Source organism: Montipora foliosa, chromosome 6 (assembly GCF_036669935.1).
Source record: "Montipora foliosa isolate CH-2021 chromosome 6, ASM3666993v2, whole genome shotgun sequence".
NCBI classification, from domain to species: domain Eukaryota; kingdom Metazoa; phylum Cnidaria; class Anthozoa; order Scleractinia; family Acroporidae; genus Montipora; species Montipora foliosa.
Window position 1 is genome coordinate 39,816,198 of NC_090874.1, and position 27,500 is coordinate 39,843,697.

At 39.5% G+C, this 27,500-nt stretch overlaps 1 protein-coding gene across 5 annotated transcripts; it reads left to right on the top strand.

Moving 5' to 3' along the window:
* The first annotated feature begins 1,920 nt into the window (after window positions 1-1,920).
* Window positions 1,921-21,133, top strand: LOC138009063 (uncharacterized). 5 transcript variants are annotated; one of them, XM_068856363.1, is made up of 10 exons: window positions 1,921-1,992; window positions 11,717-12,931; window positions 13,301-13,575; window positions 14,028-14,117; window positions 14,422-14,541; window positions 14,703-14,847; window positions 15,632-15,764; window positions 16,721-16,845; window positions 19,383-19,496; window positions 19,955-21,133. In XM_068856363.1, exons 1-10 carry the CDS (start codon window positions 1,938-1,940, stop codon window positions 20,053-20,055), a joined length of 2,373 nt encoding a protein of 790 aa, XP_068712464.1. In that variant the 5' UTR covers window positions 1,921-1,937; the 3' UTR covers window positions 20,056-21,133. The 5 variants fall into 5 exon arrangements, with proteins under 5 accessions (XP_068712464.1, XP_068712463.1, XP_068712462.1 ...); XM_068856362.1 differs by lacking the exon at window positions 1,921-1,992 and adding an exon at window positions 5,446-5,522; XM_068856361.1 differs by lacking the exon at window positions 1,921-1,992 and adding an exon at window positions 9,426-10,195.
* Window positions 21,134-27,500: the final 6,367 nt, after the last annotated feature.

The following is a 27,500-nucleotide window of genomic DNA, read 5'->3' on the forward strand; positions in this document are numbered from 1 at the left end:
TGTTGTCCTTCCCCTACCTTCGAGCCTGCTCCTCCAAAATATAGCTTCACGGAATTACTCAACTTAAAATTTCCACGTTATTTCTTCGTTTAAAAACTGGTAAAAGCTACTAATATACCCTTAGATGAAATCGTGGTTGAATATCATATTTAATTAACGGCACTCAAAAATTTCAATGCGAGGTCTGTTTTAAATTTGATCACTAGGGTAAATCGGATTTTAAAACGCACCTTAAAACCTCGAAGAATGATAGCTTTAGAAAAGACTTATGTTTCTTTTTCGTTTGTGTTTTGTTTGTCATCTAGGTTGCTTGATGCAATGTTCATCGGCAACAAATTATCAGCTACAAGCTCTTTCCGGCAAGAGTGGAATAAAGGGTGATGTCAAATTCTCCCAAGGACACAACGATGGTCCTACACACATCATTGTCGACTTGGAAGGAGTCAACGAGACTCTGACATAGAGCATACGACAACTACCCATGGTTTACAATGGAAACGCGGCTATGAGTTGTCATGAAGGCGAAGTTGGAGCATTATATGATCCTACAATGGCTGCGAAATCTTCGAACTACAGTACCTCCTGCACTTTATCTAGTAACTCGAGATTCCAGGACTGTGCTGTTGGGGACTTAGCGGGGATGCTTGGGAACCTGAATGCCAACAATTCAAAGGGGAATTTTACACACCAGAGTATGATGATTCCGATCACTGGTCCGAACAGTATCATGGCTAAAACACTGGTACTGCACAGCGGCGACATGCCCAAGGCATGTGCATTGATAACTCCAAAGGAGGTTATGGTGACGGCTAAAGCAGTCTTCAAATATCCGGTAGCAGGTTATGTTTATTTTAGACAAGTCGTCAAGAGCTCAGACACAGACACCAGTCTATTTGTCAATCTCTTCTATGTCAACAGTGCATTATTATCAAGTCAATTCACATGGCAGATTAACCAAGGTACAGTTTCTTGCCAAACTCCTGGAGAGATTTTCAGCCGTAACAATATCAATGGACAAAACTGCAGCAAGGAAAAACAAGAAAATTGTCCCATTGGTGATTTGTCCTCTAAGCATGGTGACGTCACAGTTTCTATGGCAACAAAGGAAATGTCAAAAACCAAAGTTGCTTTCACTGACACCAACCTGCCTCTGAGCGGAGCGAACAATGTCATCGGGAAAACGATCGTACTGTTCTCAAAAGTAGATCCAGAAAGACCTTTCGCATGTGCGACGATATCGGATCAACACTTTATACTCGAACAGTTAAATAACATTTGCATTCACCGAACTGTTTAAACTTTAAAAACATGTTGAGCTATTTTAGGAATTTTTTTTTGAGGGGAGCCATCTCTCGTTACGTCCTTTTCCTTAATATAATTTACAAAAAACGAACATCCGGAGGAGAACTATATAAATTTAGATGAATGTATATATAGCAAGCAATGATTGAAAACGATTTTATATTTTCCCGCTATTCCTTATAATGTTAGATATTAAACTGTAAAATGTATATTGCTATAAAAGGGTATGTTCACGTCTAACAGCGCAATATAGACACATTCAAAACATCGAAAAGCCTTGAACTCGTTCTACGATCTAGGGGATGCGACTCTTCCAATAATGAGAACCTGGATCAACACTGCATATTGTTTTTGCGTGGTGCAAAATTTGTAATGTGGCCGGATAACAGCGGCAGTTTAAGAAGAAATGTTTGAAGGTGGCTAGTTCATTCGCAAGAGCAGATTACTTTTTCCTCTTTGTTTTAATGCCGCTAAAATAAGTCGACGAAAAAATGACGCTATTTGTCTATTAACCAATGGAGTAATTGTGCAAATTAATTACGTTTGCATCGATTACTCCCATCATAAATGCATAAAAGGCGATGCCTTTGAGAATGACCTGGTCAGTTATCAAACATCCGAAGTAAACCTGCGATATGCCGTTCCCTGCTTTTCTGAGGACAGTCTGTTTCATGATCTTCCTTTCAACAGGTCAGTAAAGCATTGATCACTGTACTAAAGTAATAGTGAGGGAGAGGCATCTCAAGCCCTTTACGATCTTGCAAAACGTCCAGCGATGCACGAATCACACATCCAAATTTTTACGAGTATTAGCGATCCACAACTGAGGCTGGTTACTCTGACCAAGAATTGTGGATCATCTGACGATCGCAATTTATGTCACTGAAAAACCCGTGTACATCATGATTAATTCTAAACACAAAGGTCTCTATTTCTTCCTGTTTCGGAAAAGACGAAAGCCTTTGATTGCAACGCTTTTTGCTGTTCTCAAGAGCGGATCTCGATTGGGTTAACCTTTGGTCTGCAAATAGCAATAAAAAAGTAGCCTAAAGGAATAAAATTTAATAACTCAACTCTTTGCTTTCAGGACCGCAGTCCTTCGAGATCAGGTAGCGTTTACACGAACGCGGGTTCACATCGACACGGTTTCATGACTTCGAAACCGCGTCAAAATCGATGCGGTTTGAAAGTGTTTACACGGCGTGGTTTTCGCCAGAAAATCCAGGTCGTGATGGTGTAAGCGAGCGCTCCACTACGTGCTAAATTCAGTATTTTGAATTCAACAATGCAAATTTTGCGCCAAAATAGTAACCGTATTCAAATGGAAGCGGTTTCGCTATTTACACGACAGATGAAACCGCATCGTTTTGAAAACTCTCCACTTTTGGCAAAGGTTTCAAATCGACACGGTTTCGGCGACAGTCTCGATCGGTGTCGTGTAAACGGAAGGTGTAACCGCATGGAAAACAATGCGGTTATAAATGAAACCGGATTCGTGTAAACGCTGCCTGAGTCAATACTCCGAGTGCCTTTTATACGTACGGAAACCACGCCTACGTATTTGTGGCACGATTTAAAGTTAAAACTCGGAAAAGTCAGCCCAGGTGCTATTTTCGATGATTTAAGTTGAGGTGGCACTAATTACCCTTAAAGTTTGAAACTTCAACCGTTTTTGTTAATCTAACGTAGCGACCAAATTAACTCAGTGTTTTAGCTGCAAAAAGCCATATCTTTGACCGTTGACTGTTTGAGGTATTATTCTATTGTGATAATGCCTGACAAAGGCATTTGATCTTTAAGAACCAAAACGGGAATTCCTTTCATGACGTTAAAGCCCTTTCTCTGACGTTTCTCGCTATGCGATCTGTTGGTAAATAAAAATGTTGGTCCATTGACTATGGAAACTTAAATCGAGATCGTAGGAGATAATCTTTAAGCATAGACCATTGGGGTAAAAAAGCGGATGTTCTCTAAGTCTAAACTGAGCCCATTAAAATAGACGGAAGACACGCCTCTGCACGTGAATATCACTTGAACTTTTCAACTCCCATACAAACAGAAGATTGTTTGTATTATATTATGTCCTGTACTTCCCTTGACGTTAAATTCCCCTTGCAGAGAATCCACATTTTGCAAATTCTTGAAAATGTCTGGTTTTAAAATAAATTTTGATTCTTGCTGTTTGAATTTCGTCATTTGTATGCAAATTTTTTTCCCTTAGGGATATTTGATTGTTAAAAGTATTGAATGAACAATATCTTGATATCATGAAAAACGCACGCAATGCTACTCGAGGTTATGCCACAAAGCCACGCGTTACGAAAAACTGCTTGGGAGGTCAGTAGAATGCTGAAATCCACAACTTATTGAGTAATTAACGAAACGAAGTCGCACAGTCAATGGTCGAATCCACGAAACAAGAAGGTCTGACAAGGTTTTTTCCCGATACCATTTTCACCTACCTGATCCGCAACCGGGGAATAGTAGACCCTTACGTTTTCGAAAGGGATATTTTTGCAATTTTTGGCACTTAAAAAGGTCACCTGGAAGTTCTCCGAAGGTAACGTTCAGCTATCAATCTCTAAAATGAAGATATCATTCCCTACACAGTCTTTATACATTACAAGGAGCCTAGAAATGGTTCTCATACAATCAAGTTTGCCAATGGCTTAATTTGCTCGTTGGGTGCCCTTGACTCACTTACTCATACGAGGAATACATCTTACAGGGGCGCGAGAGAGGTGAAATAATACCTAAAATAACCAGAAGAAAGATACGATACTCGACAGCATTAATTCAATGTGGAAGAAATATCAATGTGAGAGATAAAACTATTTATTCTTTCACGACAAGGAAGTCATCGCCTACAAGGAAGCCTGAGCAACGGTTTGATATCTCCATATCACCATTTTCAAATTTACGTTGAAAATAATTTAAAAGAAAAAATGTGCGTCAAGAGTTCAGTACAGTAAAGAACAGTGAAGAGTTTGTTTAAATAGCGTAAACGTGGCTCCATGTGGTTAACCACCGCTTTTTCGTTTTGTTCTTCAAAGGCGGCAATTTCTGTACTAAACACACAAATTTAACTGCTCAAACTCTTCAATCGCTTCCACCATTTTTTATCATCGCAGGGTCACACAAAGATCAATCCACCATACTGTGACTTTTCCACACCCTTCTGAAACGCCAGTCTTTACGTTGTGTACGATTTTTGCTCGAATGTCGGAATGGAAAGCTATGATTGTTATCTTCTCTGAACTAAGGAAAAACTGAGAGTATTTACTGAGATAAAACTTCGGTACTAATTTGTTCGTCTGTTCAGAATTATGTTCTTGTACATTGCATGGGCAGCGGAAGACCAACTTTTGCTTTTGCCTGTCACAGTTTTACTGTATTTATCGCGCGTAGCACTAAGACGAATTATTGGATAAGACAAAGAGCCAAAGCGTGTCTTTGTCTAATGCGTTTGAGAAGTGTAGTCTTCGCCGTATGTGGGACGCTCTTTGCGTCAATGCGCAGGCAAAGAAGAAAATTTAGCACTAAATAAATAAATGGACTCAGCGGAGGCGTACTTTATAAGGCTTCAGTCGGAGTCCACTGGTGGAGTGCCTCTTCAGTCTCTTTATGACGTTATGATATTGGCTGCGGACTCAAATTCCCTCAAAATCCTTTGCGAATCTATCAGTTTACTCAATACAGACATCTACGACCTAATCGTTTACACAGCACTTAGCATAAAATCTAAAGTACTCAAAAACACGCTGAAGAGCTTCGATCCCTATTTTATTGCATATCAAGTGTTTGGATACACGGAAGGTAACGCTTGTTCCGTAATTTATTAACCAATGATTACATCAAGCATGAACAATAATCAAACGAAAAAAGTTGTAAAAAATATGCCTTTACGTGCAACAAAAAATACTTCCCAACGAGCAGAAGTTGGCATTGGCCTTGTTCGTGATGCAGGAAGGACATGCCTTCTTATTTTCAATGGTCAGTCATCCCCTTTCAAAACTGACACAAAATGCGTCATTTAACGCTATGATAACTCTGATGTTTATGCAAAATTCTTCCCACCGTCGACCTGAAATAAAAACAGTTGCTCTAGAAACGGAAAGATAAACTTGTCTGGAAACAGGAAGCTGAAACCGGTTCATTTTTCACCATGTCGCTCGATATTTTTCTGAAGTCATTTGGTTTTATGGTTTTCCTTTTATCAGGTCAGTATAACACTGAACGGTTCAGCACCAGCAATAGCGGCGTAAGCAAAAATAGCTCCACACCATACATTACGAAAACCACTATCGGTTTCAAGAGTTCAGTTTTGCTTATCTTGCAAAAAAATATTATTTTTGCTAGATGTTTTTCAGATTAGTTCTATATTCATCGACGGAAATAGAAGACTTTAAAAAAGGTCATGGACTGATAAATGGTGACCTGCGCGCTCCTAGAACAATTGAAATTGAGGTTTAAGTTAAGTTATTTCTTACTGTTCAGAGAAGGCATAAGCTCTGAGAAGTTGTAAACGTTTGGTTCAGTTCTGAAAAAAACCAAACTTAACGTCAGTGTTAACGTTGTGTGATACAATCCCGTTTCTAAACATAACTTATCTGTCTTCTTTTGGTCGAAACGCACCAGGAATGATGAGTGGCTTAATCTTAAGTTCGCAGAGCTTACAGAAATCCATTGGAGAAAACAAGATGCACGCTTTTGAACTTAAGTGTTTCGTTGTGCCATGCTCCTTTATTTTCAGCGCCATTTTCCGTTCGAATCAAAGCGTGCATAATGTATAGTTCTTTCCTTTCATCGATCTTGAAAATGTTCAGTCAAGTTTAAATCGCATAATTCTACGCAATTCTGTGACAGCCAGATGTGGCCGTTACATTTTGAAAATGCAGTAGCATACGCTGAAGGAAAACATTATTGCCAGTACTGAATTTGGAGGAAAAAATTAAAGGAAGTTGAACTGCGGTTATCAAAAAATGCTTGGAAAAAGGAACAAGACTTGTGCTTTGAAAAGTCCCAGGAAAATAAAACGTTCTAACTTCCTGTCGAGATTTAATTATTTTTTACATAACTGAGAAGTACGTCATCGTTAAGATCACAAACATACAAAAGTCTAGAGATGCATGTGGGATATTATCTTTGCACAGCAAAAGGGAGGGAATACTAACACGCTAACGTTGCCTCGTGATGTTAATATCAAGTTTGTGACAAATGATTTGTGTCTTGTTCACGGTGTGGCTTGATTAAGCAGATTAAGCAGCAATCAGCTGACGTTGGCTAAACGAAAGCTCTTTGGGTTGACTTGTTTTCAACACTTCGCATACAGGTACAAATCAGTGCAATGTTTCAAGTAAAGTGTATCAGTATCGCTAATATTTCCGGCCCTAAAACAAGTACGACAAGAATCACATGAATTCCAAACCGCGGGCCCTTGACACGAAATGCAGAATTGTTTTCAGACAATTTTGGACAAATCGTAAGAACATCGAGATCCATTCAACCCTTACCTTATTAGTTTGCCTAACGACTCAAGAATTTTTAGAGATTTACCGCTTTCGGTTAATAGGTTCCATGGTTGCATTTCTCATGAAAAGTCAATTGAGCTGGGATTGCATGATATGCCAGTCCAGTTTAAAAGGCTTCGATACTTAATTGCGGCGAAACTCCCTCTAAAGTGGTGCAGGAATCCACTTCTTGTAAAAATATGCGTGGCCCACAGAGATGAAGACTCAGAGAAAACCCACAACCGAACGATTCTTTATTGTGAGTTTTCTAAAAGCTTGTGAACATCTACGTTCACTCGACTGCCTTCCGTCCGTCTTACTCTGTCTAAATGGCGGGATATTGAGCTGTTTTAGTTGAGATATTGATATGTCGCCATTTGCATAGACATTCGGACTGAAACATGCGGAAAAACATTCATTTTCGAATTCCTACCTCACGCAAATCGTTAAAAATGCATGACATTTAACTCTCATACAGCATACCTTAATAAGTAGCAGTACTGGGTATTTACGCAGATTTACGTACAATGACTGTGCACAATTTTCAGTGTAATGGGACACTGTAATTCCGCAAACAGATTATTCTCTTTGAGAAACGAAACCAGGAATGGCGAACACGCATAATTTTAATGTGGTGTTGAAGGGAAATGATTGGTAATTGAAAGCGGGCCCCACTGCGGTTAAAATGGGATGTCTGTTCTGTTTCCCAGGACTTGAAGTAGCGAGGGTCCCATTATTTGACAATGGCCATAACATATAGTGCGTTCGCGCAAAAAAATGTTTTAAACGTGATTTTTGTGAAAGTCAGTGAATAAGTTATGGGATTTTTCAGTAGGAGCCAACATAAATTCTGAAGAAAAACAGGGAATGAATAGGTCCATTAAACAAATAGATGGAACGTTTTGTCGTGTCATGTACAATTTCCTGGTTTGTCTGTCGAGTGCCAGCAACAAACATGATAGACTGCACACTTCACTAAACGACTGATATCAGCTTTGCTTGCGCTGTAATACGTAAAAGATGTGTAGGAACTGCGTAAAAGATGTGTAGGAACTGCCACCTGATCGCTGTCATACTGAAGTGTAATAAATCGAGCTCCAAACTTCAATGTCAACACTCTATGAAGAAACCACTGGCAAAGAAAGAAGTAAACAGTGGACTTTTCTTTAGTGAGAACAATGTATTAAGGCGACTGGTCTCATGAGGCTTAACCATAGTTTAATGTATAATTTTTAACATTTGAATTTAAAAAAATGATGAAACCAGAAAGACTAGCGTGCAGAGGGCATAGGTTGAACGGAATCCAACCGTAAATCCTGAAAAAGTGGACATGTATCATTGCGTGAGCCGAAGAAAGTCGCCTGACAATGATTAACTTGTTCTTACACACGAATTTCTGTCAGGGGCCTTACATGACGGCTGATAATAGTACTCTGACAGAAAGAAAAGAAACGGGCAACTGAGTTTGAATCACAAGTAGGAACTTCGAAAGGTATCCATTTTTGCTAACGGTTTATCTTGTATCATGGTAGTATCAGTTTTCGTTTAAAAAGTGTTTGACAGTTTTCGCGTCATCAGGGAAGTTTCTTCAACCTTTCCTCAGCAAAAAAACAGCAGGCATTTCAATGCGGGAAATTTTCAGTATCACTAAAAAAGCAGCAACCGTGCCTGTTACGAGCACAAACTTATACGAACTCTGGCTTGCTAATACCCGGACCTCTGCACGAGCCCTTTAGTTGACGAAGTTTATATTTTTAGGAAATTAGTATCTTTATTACACTGTAAAGTAATGCGGAAAACCTCAAATTGAAGGGCCCAGGAAAAAGTCGTTAATACATTTGCAACTTTAACGATGACGGAAGGCTACTGATTCGAGGTTGCGGGAGATTGTTGAAAAATGTGAGGCCACTTTGACTTATACGTGATACGCACTACTCAGTCGAGCGTTTGTCTTTAAGTCCTTGAGGTTGCCAACCTTTACAACGTTTAACAGCAGGGAAACGTTTAGAATTAGTTTTGCAGATCGAGCGGCCGTCTACGATCGCCCCCACGTAATACATGACGATGAATTTAAAAGCGTGTCTTTCTTAGGGTGGAAACTTACTTGATGAAAGGAATTGAGAATTGAGAACAGTCCTTAGTGCACCATAAAAAACACGTCACTTCTCGAACCAGGAAGGAATTTAACTTAACTCAATTCTACACATACAGGTTGGCTCGAAATTCGTCTTTTGTCTGACCTTCGCCAGTGAAAATAGACGGAGGAACAGTAACTTTGAACTCTAAGGAATGGTCACTTCAGTAGTTCCGTCTTTGCGCTTATTTTAACCTTCGAAATCCGTAAGAACTTTCCTTGTCAAAAAGTTAAGGTCACTGAAGGATCAACAAAACGGCTTCGTGGCCCTGAATCAGTAATAAATAAATGAGGTTGAATAATTTGGCATACGTGATGTTTTGAAACGGAATAGCATTAAATTGAAGAGTCTACTGGAATACTCACATTACGCCTTACTGAGTTCTCCTTACTCAGAAAAAAACGTCTTACCATCGAGAAACGTTGAGCCTTCCCACCAAAACTTCAGAATGACGATAATAATTTATTATTATTTATTACAGAAAGATCTTGATGTGGAATTGAGTACACCTGAATATCTCTTTCACGACGGGTGAGCCAAAGTCGTGTGCCTTCATCATATCGCTTACGCCTTGATAAGCAGTTACGTGGGTGAACAGAAAGTTCGTGTTTATAGCCAAACAAGCAGATTACGCAAACTATACATACAATGTTCAAATGGGGAACTGTCAGCTTCCCTTCTTTTTTTTCGCGGCGGTTTGTTGGCTTGTAATAAACCGCAGGGAAAAAACTGTTAAGATTCTGAAGTTTTAATTGATATGATGCCTAAGAGTATAGGAGTCGTTGAAGCAGGACCTTGATCACCACTACACTATAGAGCGCCCTTAACAGACAGTGAAATTCGGAATCCGTGAATATATCGTCGTAAGGATGATGCTGGAAAAAGAAAAGGACAAGGAAAAGACGCTCGATATTGAAAAGTGCTATCAGCATGTTTTTTTTTTCCCGACTTCAGTTGAATGAGCGAGGAATCCGTGATATTGGCCCCAGGCATGCAGGGTTAAAGAGGTCATAAAATTAGCCAGGAAGATATTTGCGGTCACTTTGTTCTCAGTTTCGTCTAAGCGTAATAGAAAAGCTTTGCTTTGTGACATCATTACTTTCCATACAATAAATGGCATATAAACTCTGCAACCCTTTTGTCCATCAAGCAGAAAAAAAAAGGTGTAGTTGGAGATCCACCGGCTGTTCACCATGTTTTGTCGAGTTTTCCTTAGGACGCTGTGTCTAACTGTTTTCATTTCATCAGGTGATGTTCTTTAAACTGTTGCAAACTATCGTTGTTTCTCCATTACGGGAAACTCTTGTACTATCATTGCTGCATAGTGCTAAGAGCCTAATAACTTTTGCTCGGTCATAAACTTGAAGAGGTGAAAGAAACGGGGAAGTCAAATTAAATCATTTTCTGATTGAATTGCTCTTTATCGATGCATCGTTACGTGACAGTTTTGTTACCTGAATGTTCTAAACACTTTTAGCGGTTTTCCGTGAATCAGGTAATGTTTATTATTCTAAGCGTAGCTTAAATGAAAGAATTTTCCATCAACGCTTTTTACTCGGACATGTTCCGGCTCACGCACGTTGAAGCAAGTTATGACAGAATTTTCGAAACTGATAAATAGGTCAAACTGATCACTCCTGCATATTAAACGTCAATTAAGAACAATCCTTTTTTTTTTTTTCTTGTGATAGGCGAAACGGAAAAATGAAATTGCAAGTATAAATCGTAGCCATTACAAACAAAGAATCCGGATAAATATTATTTTCTTCTTCTGTATACTCTTCCTGAAAACTGACGCCATTTATGATTTCCAAACCATAATTATGCCCTCCTCGGATCGTTTTTTTTGCGGGCCGATGATATTAAAAGCACACATCAGAGGAATGCGCAGTTAATGGGTCACTGAACCAAAGATAAAACAGTAAGTGAAGACAGGCGAAAATGTGTTTACAGGTGAACTTTCGGAAATCTGGATTATTTTCTCCACATAATTCTATGATATTTTTGCTTGCTTAAAAACTCCCATCTTTCAGAATTTTACCTAAATCCGTGTAATAATGTAATGCTTGAAAATGTGGTCTTTATTTTCTAATAGAGTAAACATTTTGCATTTATCAGTAAGTTTTCCTATCGTTTCAGCATGTAATAACCTTCAAATATAGTATGTCTACGGTGTTAAAAGTTTCAATACAAAGTAGGCCCTACATGTCATCCTTGCTAATGATAATGGGGCCATGACTTCTCCGAAACGTCAAAAAATCACTTACAAGGGATATTGTACATGTGTGGCTGTATTGTGAGATCGTTTTCATGTATGTCTCATTAGTATTGCCCGCCAATTTGGTGTATCAACGATTGTATATAGTCACGATAACTTTGTTTTGAGATGTAACGAAATTGTATTTACATAATTCGATTTCACGATTTTGTTCTAGAAACTTTGCTGAGGATCCGGAGGAAATATAGTTGTTCAAGTAAAAGGAGTGCGGTTTTATTTGAGTCCTTTGGAATTGAAAAACCATTTGAACAACATTTAAGGTGACTCCCTGGTTTTGCATTGCGGAACCCTACTGCGCATAAGTTTTTGCGTCTTTGGCGTGCACCAGCTCGCGCACATTAATATAATGGCGGATTATCACTGACATCAAGCTTAATCTGTCAAGGAATGGCTACTTTCTCCTGAACGAGCACGGTTACCCCCTCTTTTTAATGGTTTTATATACTCGTAATCTGCTTTTTTTTTCGTTTGTGTTTTGGTTTGTCATCTAGGTTGTTTGATGCAATGTTCATTGGCAACAAATCATCAACTACAAGCCCTTTTCAGCATGAGTGGAATAAAGGGTGGTGTCAAATTCTTCCAAGGACACAACGATGGTCCTACACACATCATGGTCGACTTGGAAGGAGTCAACGATACTCTGGCATGGAGCATACGACAACTACCCATAGTTTATAATGGAAACGCGGCTATGAGTTGTCACGAAGGGGAAGTTGGAGCATTATATGATCCTAAAATGGCTGCGAAATCTTCAAACTACAGTACCTCCTGCACTTTATCTAGTAACTCGAGATTCCAGGACTGTGCTGTTGGGGACTTAGCGGGGATGCTTGGGAACCTGAATGCCAACAACTCAAAGGGGAATTTTACACACCAGAGCATGATGATTCCGATCAGTGGACCAAACAGTATCATGGATAAGACACTCGTGCTGTACAGCAGCGACATGCCAAAGGCATGCGCATTGATAACTCCAAAAGAGGTTATGGTGACGGCTAAAGCAGTCTTCAAATATCCGGTAGCAGGTTATGTTTATTTTAGACAAGTCGTCAAGAGCTCAGACACAGACACCAGTCTATTTGTCAATCTCTTTTATGTCAACAGTGCATTATTGTCAAGTCAATTTACATGGCAGATTAACCAAGGTACAGTTTCGTGCCAAATTCCTGGAGAGATTTTCAATCCTAACAGTATCAATGGACAAAACTGCAGCAAGGAAAAACAGGAAAATTGTCTCATTGGTGATTTGTCCTCCAAACACGGTGACGTCACAGTTTCTATGGCTACAAAGGAAATGTCAAAAACTAAAGTTGCTTTCACTGATACCAACCTGCCTCTGAGCGGAGCAAACAATGTCATCGGAAAAAAGATCGTACTGTTCTCAAAAGTAGATCCAAAAAGACCTTTTGCATGTGCCAGTATAATGAAGGTGAAACCAATGGTTGTAAAAGCGACCTTCACGGCCAGCGTACATGACGGTATCGATGGTTATTTCAAGTTTACTCAACGATCTCCTTTTGATCCTACCACAACAGAGATAAGCTTGACTGGATTAAAAAGGAAAGCTGAAGGATACCACGTGCACAACTATCCTATGCCATGGGAGATGAAATTCAACGGAAGTGGAACATGTGCAGGTGGCTACCTGGGTGGACATTGGAATCCTTTTGGCGTTGATGTGAAATCAAGTCCTTCTCCTGGAACTGGTATAAAGCAGAATTGTTTTCCTTTCGATATTTCTTTGTCACAACTTCCATAGGATGAATAGGAGACTCCGCCTGAAGTGTACTCTTAAAAGATAGACCAGTATCTTTAAAGGCAAAGTTCTTTAATTCCTTTAACATTTTTTTGATTTTTTTCTGAAGGATAAATGAGTTAAGTGCTTTGAAATCCAGGAAAGCGTTGTTCGTGTTTACGACGTAATCTGCATGCCTTCAATTTCACCATTCAATTCGGACAGCCTAATGTTTTCAATTTCATGCGTTCCTATCAACCAAGGATTTTGCAATTTATCTGAAGGGAAGTGTGTGTGAAAGCTCACTTTTATCTCGTCGTTTCCACCCATTTCTTTTTAGGGACAAATGATGAATATGAAATCGGCGACCTAAGTGGAAAATATGGATCATTTCACAATGTCACATATTACAATAAGAGACACGTTGACTTCAACCTGCCTTTGTTTGGCAAGAACAGCATCCATGGACGATCAATCGTTATCCACAAAATGAAAGTTATGGGAAGCGGCAGATGGGTGTGTGTAGACAATCCAGCCGTGCTGAATCGTGAGATGTTTGTCATGAAGACCAAAGTGACTTTCAAGGGCCCTGCTCTGAAGGGTTACATTCTTTTGGTGAGCTGTTATGTGTCATGGCAGATTTGCGATATGTTTGATTGAAAATCCTTAAAATATCTGGAACTTGCTCTTAAAGCTTTTGCTGTACAAAATAATATTAACCGAGAAAAGAAGAGAGTGCTTAAAAAAAAAATTATAAATCAGCTGCTGAGGGGAGTCACTCCTTATTATATTAGAAGTGAAAATGAGACTTGATGTTAAGAATATTCGGTGTGTAGCCAGTTGACACTGGCTAAAAATATATTGTTCTGGACGTTTCGGCTACTACTGTTGCCTTCTTCAGCAAAGTTAAAAATGCACATGTCTAACGGCGTCCTACTTGACATGTTGCATTAGTCAAGTTTCGTTTCGACCTTTCAAAGTTAAGACAACAAAAGATATCTCATATTATACCAACTTCTTCCTCTCCGGACTTTGAATTGATTTATTATTGATGCTTTTTTTTTCAGATCCAGCAGAAGTCCCACGAAAAGTTCATGAAATCTGAAGAGACGTCGATTTACATTGATTTGGGCTATGCCTCCAATTCCAGCAAAAAGGTAAAAATATTCATGGTTCCTTGAGAAAAAAAATAAGTTAATATTTCAACTATCCACGTGAGGCTTCACAATGAACACAGGTTATAGGTTCGATGACATGAATCCGTTTAACTACTACGAAAATTACTATTGAAATAGACAGAAAGGCTTCAGACAATGAACGAATCAAAGTTCCTTTTCCACGTTTGTGAAAAAAACAGATAGTGAATCTAGTCATAAAGTAGCCTGGAAGACAAATGAATAAAGGGCTTCAATAGAACGGCTGAACCAAAAAAGTATGAAATGATTTTCTTTCCATTATCAGAGCGTGGATCATCCATGGCATGTGCATGTGAACCCTGAAGGAAATGACACCTTTGCTGAAATGGGAAAGAGATGTAAGAGTCTTGGACCTCATTATAACCCATACCACGTCTACTTGTCCGTAAGTATTGAATGCCTTTCTTTTTTGTGCTCTTATTATTAGCTGGCCAAGTACGGTAGAAGAAAAGAAACGTGTGAGAAGCGATATGTGTTAAAGTGCATTGTTTAGTGTCTGATACCATCGATTTAAGAAAAGGTCTGCAATATTTCTTCGGTTTTCAGGGAACCTACAAAACCTCTTGTCTTTCTAACAACATGATGCGTTGTGAAGTTGGGGATCTCTCTGGGAAGCATGCTCGGTTGAATGTTGGTTTCGGAAAGCAGTTCTTCACTGATCCTGATCTTCCATTGTTCGGAGAAATGTCAGGTAAGATCATCTTGAGCAAAAAAGAAACCAAAATGAGAAGTTTTGTTTCTACAACTGCTGACGACAGGTTAAGTTGAGCGTTTATTAGCTGCTCAATCACAGGCAGCCCAAGCTCGGTATACGATTTATAGACTTTGTGTGGGAAAATTAACTTTGAGCTTATAAATGCTAAAATAAGCTGTAAGTGCAGAAATAAACTTCAATAACATCTACGTACAGTTGTCCTTGTCTTTTCTGTGCAATCGGAGGGCAAACTGTATCCGTTTTAGACGGGTTTGTGGCTTTCGAATTTTTAGAATGTCGTTGGCTATCATTTCCCCTCATAAAGAGAAGAAAGTTAAGGCTGGTAACTCTCGGCGATCTCGTGCCACTAATTGCTCTCGAATCACAAAGCAACGGTCCGAATCGCCATAAAAACACTGACCCCGACCAGCTTTTTATTTGACCGAACAGCCACGATCGATTAATTAATCACAGCTATACGAACATTATCATGTGGGGATCCCTTGGTGATATTAAATTGAGTGAATGTTACATTTTCATCTCTACGTTTATTTATTCATTCAAACTTGCCAAATAACTAATTATAGAGCGAGTTTCAATCGAGTATCGTAAAACCAAAACCAAAGTAATTACTTTGGCCAATCAAAAAGGACGGAGACAATCTGGTAAACCAATTAAAACTCGAGGTAATTAGACAGATGGCGTAAACGACTTAATATCCCTATAGTCACTGTCTCGTTGTTCCGTTTGAAACTTCCTATTTCTGGATTTGTTTCCACAGTTGTTGGACGAGGAATCGTAGTTCATGCAACAAACGGTGGTTCAGCGCGTCTTGCCTGCGGTACTATCAAACCCGTAAAATCTTTGTATGTGGAGAAGTCTCTGCAATATGTACAAGGAGCTGGATTTTCACGGTAGGCATGATGAACTCGTTATGACGGCGTTATGACGCATTAGTTATCAATTGAAATTGAGGATGCGTTCGATTGACCGTATTCCGAAATAGGAATACATGCAATAGAAGTTAATAATCCTTCGTTTTTACAGAGATTCACATTAAAATGGTAAAACACCTGCTAAAATTACTATATTTTAAACATTTCTTTATTATCTTTGTTTCCTCAAAACGCCAAACATGCCGTTTTAAATCATCACTCCACGTATTCTTATCAGTTCCGGATGATCGAACGCATCCTGAATTGGATACAGAGACTCTGGGACTTAAAGCCGTAATACACTTGCTACTTGATCAGGTCAGGTCAATCCTCGGAGCCCCGCTGGGGGAGCACAAGGCACCGACAAACTTCTTCCATTCAGACCGGTCCTGGGCCAGCCACCGCAGCTCGTTCCACGTCTTCCCAGCTGTTTTCATCTCGTCCTCGATGGTCCTCCGCCAAGTGCCGAGTGGTCTACCGCGGTGCCTCTTCCCAGGGGGCGCCCAAGACAGCGCCTCGAGCGGGTGCCGGCTTTCTTCATGCGAAGGACATGGCCAAGCCACGTCCACCGTCTTCTTTTCAGCTCCAGAACGATGTTATTCACCCCTGTGCGCCTCCAGATCTTCTCATTGCACACCTTTTCTTGCCACCTGACTTTCAATATTCTCCGTAAGCATCTCCCTTCGAAGCCCCGAAGTTTGCTCTCCAACTTCTTGTTGGTTCTCCACGTCTCTGAGGCGTAGAGAAGAGTTGAACGTACGTTGCTACTTGATAGTTGGGATACAAATATTGCAGCATCTGTCGACATTTTGAGTGTCGAGATTATTAAATGGCCACCGCTTGCCCCAGGTGGGGCGTTTTTTAAGGTTCAATCGTAGGGCTCTTTAAATTGTTATAGTCTATACCATAGGTTTACTGTTTGTGTTTTTTGGTAGGAAAACCTTTGCCAGAACTGTTTCAGCAATATTGGATATGCCAACATGGCGGATATTTTACATCAGAAAAGAAGAAAGCAATATTCAAGGGTGTGTGACAGTAAAATTTGGGATCATTGGAAATGGTTAGTACAATTCTGCTTGTACTCATGGCCTTTTGTAAGCTTGGTTTCTACTTTTCCGGCAAGCTAACAAGTATACAGGAAATAAGTCCAACGGAGCTTTACCCTTTCTCTTATAAAGGGTTCCCTATTGACGATTAAAATCGTCTGACGTTAGACAGAGTAAAATCTGTTAAGGTAATTTCCTTGAAAATGACTTAATATCCAGAATTTTTCAAACTTGGCACAACTGATATTCATACACAGGACATTAAAAAAATGCAATAAGAAGATGTGGTCACCGTGCTTGTTTTCGCGCTGTATGCCCTTCATTCTAAGTGTTTTTTCACCGAATTACGCGAGAAGCGTTCGAAACTAGGTCAACCGGAAAAATTGTTGTTATGTAGTAAAAGCTACTAAATATTACTGAAAACTTGAAACTACTTGCTTTTCCGGGCTATGATCTTTAAGTAAAGTGATCTCAAATTGTTCAATCGTGCAAAGAAATGAAATCAAATTGGACCGTTACAGTCATCACTTTGCACTCAGCGTCGGGCTCCAAATGCAGTTTCACGTCATTTATATAGAGGATATTACACGGTGGCGAGAAGATATGAATTTTATGTTCGAGTGGCAAGAACAATATCTCACGAGTGAGCGAAGCGAACGAGTGAGATATTGTTCTTGCCACGAGAACATAAAATTCATATCTTCGAGCCAACGTGTAATGTTCTTTTTATTATATGGAGACTAGAAAAAATAGAAAAAACCAATTCAACAAAAGCAAAAGGCGGGAATCGTGACGTCATTGAACGATACGACACTCACAAAGGTGACATACGGAAAATACGCCACTCGGGTCCCGGATGTAGTGGCGTATGGAATCTACGAGTGGTTTAGTTCCCAGTAAAACACTCTCCTTCATATAATAAATGTAAATACCAGAACTTCTCCCATCCAAACTTTTTTTCCTTAAAACCGTGTACCTATTACGAGTGAATAAAACCATCAAAAATGAGGGGTTTCCGTGCTCTTTTTTTTTTGCAACACGATAATAAATGGATGGCAAAGGGGCAATTTCGGCTTCAAAATGACCATTTTCCGCGAAAGGACTTGGGCGAGTTACAAAACAACACCTGCTTAACCGAGAAGAATTATCATGATTGCACTTAAAAGCTCTTGAACAGCAAAAGCAGCCATTGTTGCCTGCCGTCAGATGGCCGGTTATGTTATGCGCAGTATGAGATGCGCGCTGCAAAACAAGGGAATCACCTTAAGTGTCACTTTTAGGAGGAAGAGAGTTAATGAACGAACCAGTCAGGCCCCAAATGTTAAGAAGCTGCATAACTGTATCCAGTCGATAGGTCACTGACGTGAGTTCAACTCCGGCCGGACCAACACTCACGGACTTTAAATAACTGAGGAGAAAGTGCTGCCTTAAAAATAATAATGACATCCGCAAATGGTTAGACTCTCCAGTCTTCTCAGATAAGGACGATAAACCGTAAGCCCAGTCTCACAATCCTTCAATGTTCATAAACTTTGTGGGACTTAAAAGAGGCCACGCACTTGTCGCGAAGAGTATGGCATGAAGTTCCCGGCGTTGTTGTCTGTCTTCTGTGGTGTATAATGGTTGGGAGGGTAAATGCTCGGAGATATTAGCTACACCAAGCTACTCTAAAATCCAAGGGTACATAAAGATATATGATATGATATGACTTCACGTTAAACGTTGTACACCCTTACTTAGATGTGCCTAGAGTGTGCATATTCATGAAATCATTTCACATGCTGAAACTATACGGCCTAGCTATGAACAAATGGGGCCAGGAGTGTGGACTCAAATGTTGTGTGGTGTATTCGCTGAAAAAAATATTCCGTTTTAAATTTACTCGTGATTTATTTAAGTACAATAAACCAATTTCGTTATATTAAAATTCAGCCTAAAACAAAAGGCATCATCTTGAGGCTCTGGGAAATAAAATCATGCAAAATCATTCTATTTATTACCCAGAGCCTCGAGATGATACCTTTTGTTTTGGGCTGAATTTTCATATATCGAAATTGGTCTATCGGGTTTGAATCCTACAAAAAGGCCTATACCGTGCAGATCTCGAACTTAACGCATAGTCGTTGATGCGTCCACAGCCACCTCTTCGACATGCGCACATGAAAATCTATTACCCCTAAACACTCTGCGTTTGCTCAAAACTGAACATTTAATTTGTTCTCCTAGTCGTAATTGTACTCCAATTTAAAATTCGGTTATGATATTCAGTACAACCCACAGGACTCAACTCTCCTATATTGGGCACATCATAACTTTGCAGTTAAGCACTGAATATCTAGCACCATTCTCCCTCTATAGAATGGTAATACTAAGCAGAAATATGCGACGATTTACCCTCTTGAATGAGATCATCCCCTTAAATTCGACGATTGTTGTTGTTGTCGTTTTGTCAGGTCTGGTGTGTAAAGCACGATGATTACATGCTAACGATGTAATGTAATAATTTTTTATCGTAAGTATGCTAAACCGTTCCTAATTCCCGTTTTTACAGAAAAGCAAGTTCGTGAACCTTCGCAAGCTTTCGATTTTATCTTAAGGAGCTCTCCAGCACAACTGAAGGAATTTCAACCGTCCGATGACTGCCGCCCTTCTTCTTCGACAAAAGGTAAAAACTGAATGAGTCATGGTTATGGTTTTTCACTGCACGCCGCATTTGCTTTCACCGAGGTAGTGATAGCAAATTAGACTGATAGAAAAAAACGTATTTTTTATATTTTTATCGAATATTCCCTTAATTCACAGTCCTCCGAAGTAGTCAAAGCATTTCTCCCTTTCATTCCCCAGTATTAACTATGTAGAACACCCTTTGAGAAGAGGCTTGTCGTATTATATGAAACTTTTTATTTGCGAGTAAATCACGTGACGCCTTGAAGAGTCATGATGCATCGTAAGAAATTCGCTCTTCCTTGGGCAGACTGTATGAGTTCGACTGAAGCTGTCAAATGTCTCTCTAAATGCAAGCGATAAGGAGTCGCCTGCAGTTGCCGAACTATCATGACTAAGGCAAACGGCGTCACCTTGGTACTGATCTCCTCCTTTTTTGTCTTTTTTTTCTCTTCTCAGATTCACCGCGACCTCTTGCGAACAAGGCACGAACCAATCAATGGAGTTCGTTCGTCATATTTAACACGATGGTTATCATTGCACTTGCGAATCAAAGATGACAAGTTTTGTTTTTTACAGTGACTTGCTCCTCTCTTGAAGCCATTATCTCATCATCTGACGTCAGAATTCATAACACCTGGACTTAAATTAGTTATAATTAGCAAATATCAAGCGGTTCAGCAAGTACTATCGAGTTCTAGTTGCACGCGAAAGGTCACTAAGCACGAAAGAAGGGTAATAATTTCACGAGGCCATAGCCCAGTGGCCTAGCCTCTTGCTTCTTGAGTGCGGAAGTTCATCTGGACCCGGAGCAGTGCACTTTAATGTCCTCAGAAACTCCATACAGTATGCACCTCAATTGTTGGAATTCGAGTGCCATCCGGGATGGAAAGGACTTTTGGCGAGGAGTACTGATCGTCAATGTTGATAGACTGGAAATAGAAGTTAATTGTTTTCGGGTCAACAGTAGAGCTGACGGGTGCATTGCGAGCCTGTCTATCGGTGATCATATTGACAGTGTCCCACCACCTCTTCGAACTGGTGTGATAACTACTTCTTCTCTCATTAACAGCACGGATTTGTAATAGTAAACGCTGAACCGTTTACCATTTGTTTTATAACAGAACCAAGACATTTTGTGACATTTTGGGAATTCCTTTGTCGTCTTTGAATGCCTCTCTTTCACTGACCTCCTCGAGCTACTGTAGCTTTCACTTGGGCTCGCAAATCCCTTTGCAAGGGGCTCGGGCAAAATACCCGCTAACGGGTTAAAATGACATTTCAAGGCTTTTTTTTCATAAAGCTGTGAAGAAATTTCAGCATTTTTGACAATACACTAGTGGGTCATTATTGCAGTTTGTGGAAAATCAATTCTTTTCCCGGCCCATGCGTCAGTGTTTTCGTCATAAGCATTCACACGTAGCCAAATTGAGCAATCAGAGCGCGCGCTTTAGTTCTACATTATTTACCCTTTTTTTATAATGTTTGAAGTATGCCTTGCGTGTACTGTGTTATCTCTATGAAGGGAATCGCCTAGATTTAGGTATTATTAAAATTATTGAGTCCCAGCTCCAACAAATACTTCGCAGTGGCTCTTTTTCATGAACTACACATTGGTTCCCGACAAGAATCCATCACCAAAGAGCAAGAATCTGGTATCTCTCTTGTTCCCATCAGCGTCAGAAAAGTTTTGCTGGAAAATAAACAGTAGACCAAATGCTGTACCCAATTCATCTCCCGTTGCTAAGGTTCTTTGTGTATTGTATTTGCCTTATAGTGTAGCATTCACACTTAAATGATATGGAAATACTTGGAACAAAACTTTTTATTTTGACAAGGTTTGAATTGGGTACAACATTGGTCTATTGTTTGTAATTTCCCGCAAAACTTGGTTTAAAAATAGACACTTCTGACCTGACGGGGACTAGGACAATTTGAGTAAGTCTTACTTTTGGATGATGGACTCAAGACTGATAGGGTCTATTTTTCTTTGGCACTTGAAACATGAATATGATTGCGTGATATCAGTATGACTACCGCTAAAAATATTTTCCCATCCGCACGCAGCGTATTCAAATCGAATTTGCCCGTCCACACGTATCCGAAATGTATCCGGATGCACTCTAGTACTCGGTACTCCTCAAAGAATAATAAAGCATAATTGAAGTGTACAGTGTTTGTAGCTATGTTTAACTGCACACACGTGATTCTACTTGAAATAAGTCCAAGAAGTAAAGAAATAATATTGCCCTCGGCAGCCATCTTGAGAATTGATTTCACAGTAAGGAACTGGGCTCGATCTTGTTACGTCATCCGGATAAAAACAAATTCCGGATTAGCGTCCACACGGTTCCGGATTCATAGCGGATTCAAATATGCCCTCTCTGGAGAGCATATTCAAACAATTCCGGATTCGCCAGCGAATTCGCCCGATGCGTGTGGATGGAAGGCGTATCCGGAAAGAAAACGTTACGGATTCAAGAATATCCAGATACGTGCCGAAGGGCCATTCCCCAAATGAATAGACATTTATAGAGCACACTTTAAGAGGAAAACTTCTCGTATGTTATCAAACCTCTATTTCGTGTTGATCACAAGAATCTTCAAAAGTCAAGATGCACTGTTTTGAATCCTTTCTTCTTTGAAAAGATCCTTTCATTTCTTGATGTATGTTCGATTAAAGCTTTCAAATCTCTCTCGAGTTTAAATCAATGACAGTGGAAGTTTTAAACATTCTGAACTGATAAAAGAAAACAAATTTTAGGAACATCACGTAAGTTGGCGGAGGACATGAAATAAAGGAGAAAATGGAAATGGAGCGGTTTTCAATTGAATGTCGAGAGTAATTAGCAAATTGCTTTGGTTTTGCATCGTTTCACTTAGTGATTGGTTCAAAGTTTTCGCGCCATTTTTTCAAGCAATCAGAAGTGAAACCAAAACCAATTGTGGCTCGCGCGTGGACATTTTCCCTCGAGATGTGTCACTCGGCTACGTGTAATTACTTCGAGTTTTGATTGGTTTACTCGATTGTCCCCATCGTTTTTGATTGGCCAAAGTAATTACTTTGATTTTTTTGTTACAATTGAATATACTCCACTCAGGGGAGATTTTTTGTCCATTCCATTCCCTATACGGCTATAATAACCATAAAAAATCCAGACGAGTTTTGTTTTAAATGGACCATGCTTAGATATCTACATTGAAGAGGACTACATAATTAATTTTAACGATACAATGATATATGAAATGGATCATATATGAACTGCGGATATGAAATCAAGTGAAGCTATGATCTTCGCAGTTATGAACGCAAGGTTTGCAATTGCGTAAAGAAGCCTGAAAAATTCAGGACTTCAACGGGGTATGAACCCGTGACCTCGCGATACCGGTGCGAAGATCTAACCAACTGATCTATGAAGCCACTGACGTTGAGTGATATTGGAGGATCGAATGAAACACTTATGTATTTAATTTGGTTTTAAAAATAATTTCAACAAATAAAATTTGTACAAAGACCAAATTAGATTAAATACTAATTTTAGTTCAAAAGATCCACTTTTGTTAGTTTCAAAGAGTTTAATTAAGGTCCAAAAGATTTTCCTCATTTAATTTGTCATAGGTTAAAACACAGCAAGGGGTGATTTAATCTTTTCTGCACAGAAAAATCTTATTTCGTTCGAAAAATTTAAAACAAGGCTGCTTATCAGACTATTCTTTGCAAATTTGTCTCTGAGATTTAAATTAACCATTTACCCAATGGATCAACAAGAAAAGTTACCAAAAGGTATGAACAAATTTAGATACATGCAATGACCATAATTTTAAATGTTTAAGATAATTTACAAGTTTTAAATAAACGAAAAATATAGATGAATTAAATAAAATTACAAATTGGATACAGTACGCTTTATTGAAAGTTCAACACCGATAAAACAAAACTAGTGAATAAGTTATCACGCAGTCCAACCTTTTATCAAATGCAGAAGTTGTTGATCCATTACATTTTCTTGAACGTCATTGCAGCGAGTCACTGTGAATCAATCTATATTAGAGGAAACAAACTTGACCACTTTGACCACTGCTTAATCTTTTAAAAGTTGCATTATCACCTCTTGAATAAGAGCATTAACCCATTAACTCGCCATGCATACATCAACCCCAAAAGATAACTGAAGACTATTGTGAAACTGCGAAAAACTCTTTAAAAGAGAGAAATAAAACCGGAAGATGAAGAATAGCTTGTGTGTAAAAATATAATATCAGCGGAAAATGGGTATTATTATACATTGGTGTCACCAGCTCGATTTTGATTGGCTATAAGCACGCAGCTAATTCTTGCTTGCTCTGTTTCTCTTACGTCATACCTACAAACAATAGATTTTATATATGTAGAATTGACATCATACCTACAGACAATAGTTTTATGCATGCAGAAGTGACGTCACCTAACACACTAACCAGCAGTTTGATCAGTTTTGTCATGGCGGAGCTCTGCTCAGGAATATGCATAATAAAACAATTATTGAATTCGGTTTTCGCATGTTAGCGATAATTATCAAGGCCTCAGTTTATGTTACCGCCTCAGCCTTCGGCTTCGGCACATAACACAAACTTTGGCCTTGATAAGTATCGCTAACATGCTCAACCTCATCCAATAATTGTTAATTATTATGTAGACCGTGATGCTCAACACCATTTTTTATGAATGTATACTGTATTCGTATAATGTCATGGAAGAGTAACGTGTTACCCTCGTAAAACACTTTTCCCTTTAGTAATGCCAAATGAACAGTAAACTGCTAATTTACTTATAAGTTAACAAAATTCTTTTTTTTTTCATTTTTAAAATTGAAACTATTTATATCCTGACTGCGCTTTATCAACAATTTGGAAAGAATTTATTTAGTTTTTTTGAAATAATCAAATGATATATTTCTTATTTCGAGTTACTAATAAACGTGTGGCCCTCAGTTAGACTGCAAAACAGTCGTATTTTTTGCGAACGCAAGCAACGCGATAAATAGTCAAACGAAAGGTCAGGAGGAGTGTGGAAACGGCGAGGGAGAATGGGGAGAGACGGCGTGTGAGGCTCGCATGCTCCGTTTGAAGGGTATTCAAAGCTACAGCTACACGGATCAGTCCAAACAAATTCTTATGACACCAAAAATGTCCCAATGGTTGCAAGAACCCACTGGAGAATAGTAAAATAACGCTGAATAATTTGGCGTGACCGAATGGCGGATAGTTGTAGCGTTTATTAGAGCACACAACACGTCACTGCGCGTTACTCAGAACGAAACGATTGAGCAGCGAGACATATTGAACTTCACAGCATTAAATTTAGAACGAAGATCTTTCAGTAAACGAAAACGAAAATAATTACCTACTGGAAAATTACAGACGAACGATCGACGTTTCGGCCATATCACACGACCTTCATCAGGAATCTGCCGAGTCAGCTTGGGTCACGCAAGTGTCTCGTGATAGCTGACTCGGCACGTCCCGCAACGCACGGTCCCAAGTCTGCGATAGCACGAACCGTAGCCCCCCTCTCTTGTTAAGAGAAGGGCCCTCCACCCTCTCCCAAACAGCTTCTTTAATGCCACGTCTGACCCAGTTTTCTTCCTTGTCCAGGATCTTGACATCACTTAGATCAAACGAGTAGATCCTGTGCCTCGATGGTACTAGGCCTTTTATGCTGTTTGTCAAGTGTGAATGAAGCCAAATCTGAATTGCTAAGAAGCAAATTTTGTGACACCCTTTGTAAGAACAAAGCGCGGGTAATAAATCTCAACAAAGATGAAAGAGAAGCCTTACATGGCTTGACAAAGGACGAGAATGTGGTCATTGTTCCAGCAGACAAAGGCAGGTGCCTTGTAGTGCTCAACCGTGAAGACTAAGATCAGAAATGCAAATATCTCCTTGATGATAAGAAAACCTATAAACTGCTCGGTTGTAATCCAACCAACGGCTTTAGGAAGAAGGTTTGCACCTTCACCAACAAAATTTATACCGAGGGCACCATTAAGGTCGACTTTAAAAGGAAGTTAGATCCTCCTTCAGAGACATCTGTTCCAGCATTCTACGGCCTACCTAAAATACACAAGCCAGAACCCATTCCACTCCGGCCGATAGTCAACAGCATTGGTTCGGTTACGTACAACGTAGCGAGGCATTCTGCTTACATCCCTCGTCCGTTGGTAGGCTTTTCTTCGCATCACCTTAAGAACACTCAGGCCTTTGTTGAAAAGATCAGGGAGATCAAACTTACCACCGAGGAAACAATAACATCGTATGACGTCTCTGCACTCTTTACTAGTATTCCAGCGGATGAGGCGATCACGGCGATCCGCCGAAGGCTGGAAAAGGATGAAACCCTTGCTGAACGCACGTGCCTGAGCATAGAGGAAGTAGTTGTCTATAACCATTTACGAAGCTCGGTGCACTCGTTTAGGGTAGAGGGCCCTTCTCTTAACAAGAGAGGGGGGCTACGGTTCGTGCTATCGCACACTTGGGACCGTGCGTTACGGGACGCGCCGAGTCAGCTATAACGTGACACTTGCGTGACGCAAGCTGACTCGCCAGATTCCTGATGAAGGCCGTGTGATATGGCCGAAACGTCGCTCGTTCGTCTATAATTTTCCAGTAGGTGAATTATTTTCGTTTTCGTTTACTCTCAACTGGATGACTGATACAATTCATTGTCAAGATCTTTCAGTCTTTACGAACCACGTAAAGGTCGTAGATCTATTCTATATTACAAAAAGAGGTATCTAGCTTGATGTAGAAATTTCTCTCCCGAGTTTTTCAAGCACGTCACCTATCTTCTAGAGTGACCATTTCTGAATCCAGACGTATATCTACTCGTAAATGTTGTATTTCTCCAACGTGCTATACAGTTGACTATGAATTAATGTTTCGGGCACTTTTCTAACTGGCGATAACATTTATTTAGTTGGGCCTATAGTCGGCCGTGCCTGTGGTATCACCATTTTTATAAACTGCATGGGGTAGCCGGCCGTGATATTTTCAAATTATTTGGCACTACACAAGTTTCAACTGCCGGACTGATTACAAATTTTGTTGAAGGGTACAGATACTGGCTCAGCTGCAAGTTTTGTTAATTTATTAGGGATGTCTAATGATGACTTACTTACATCGAAGGATTTACAAAAAATTAGCAATCTGTGTTTCTTGGACAAAGCAAAAGAATAAACTATTAAAGGTGTCATAGATGCATTGTGTGGTATTGATTGATTTTTGATTTTCCCACCTAGGACCAATATTAATAAAAATGTTTGTTAAACTGCTTTGCAATATCATTGTTACTAGTCTTGTTTGTCTACGTCTTGTTATTGTTGTTACGAGTATATATACGTCTTGTTATTATTATTGTTATTAATCTACGTCTTGTTATTTCAGCGATTGGCGAGCTGTCAGCGTCAATGTTTCGTCAACTTTCTAAATTCCTTCGTTTCTTCGGTAGCTTCATTTAAGAGGCCTCTAATAAACTTTGGAGAAAAAAATCAAGAAGTTGAACTGCAATGATACCGACGGAAGGAGTCGATGAAGTGTACGATCTATAGCGTGGACTTCGACGGATTTCGATTACAAGCAAAGCTGGAGCGCTCTAAACAGACTGAATTTAGTGAACATCTAAATAAAGGAACTATGTCGTCGTAAAGGAATTCTAGTGAAACTAAAGAAAAAGGGAAAGACTTTAGATATTGAAAAATGCCATTTGCATTCTTTTCTTCCTGACTTTGGGTGAATTTGCAAGGAATAAGTGATATTGGCCAAAAGTATCGGTTTAAGAGGTCACTTGTTAACAAGGAGATTTTTGCAGTGACTTTGATTTTTGCCCAGTTTTGCCTAAGGACGGTGTATCAGGTGCGTAACAGGTTTGCTTTGTGATGTCATTCTTTCCATGGAACAAATGGTATATCAACTCTGCAAACAGTTTGTCCTTCAAGTTGAAAACTAAGTTACAACTTCAGATCCACCA

What these genes read in the sequence shown, in the direction of transcription:
- LOC138009063 (XM_068856363.1), top strand. Translation starts at nt 1,938, where the DNA reads ATGCCGTTCCCTGCTTTTCTGAGGACAGTCTGTTTCATGATCTTCCTT. An exon ending in CAAGGAGCTGGATTTTCACG is followed by an intron (nt 15,765 to 16,720) that starts GTAGGCATGATG and finishes GTTTTTTGGTAG; the next exon opens with GAAAACCTTTGCCAGAACTG. An exon ending in ATTTGGGATCATTGGAAATG is followed by an intron (nt 16,846 to 19,382) that starts GTTAGTACAATT and finishes CCGTTTTTACAG; the next exon opens with AAAAGCAAGTTCGTGAACCT.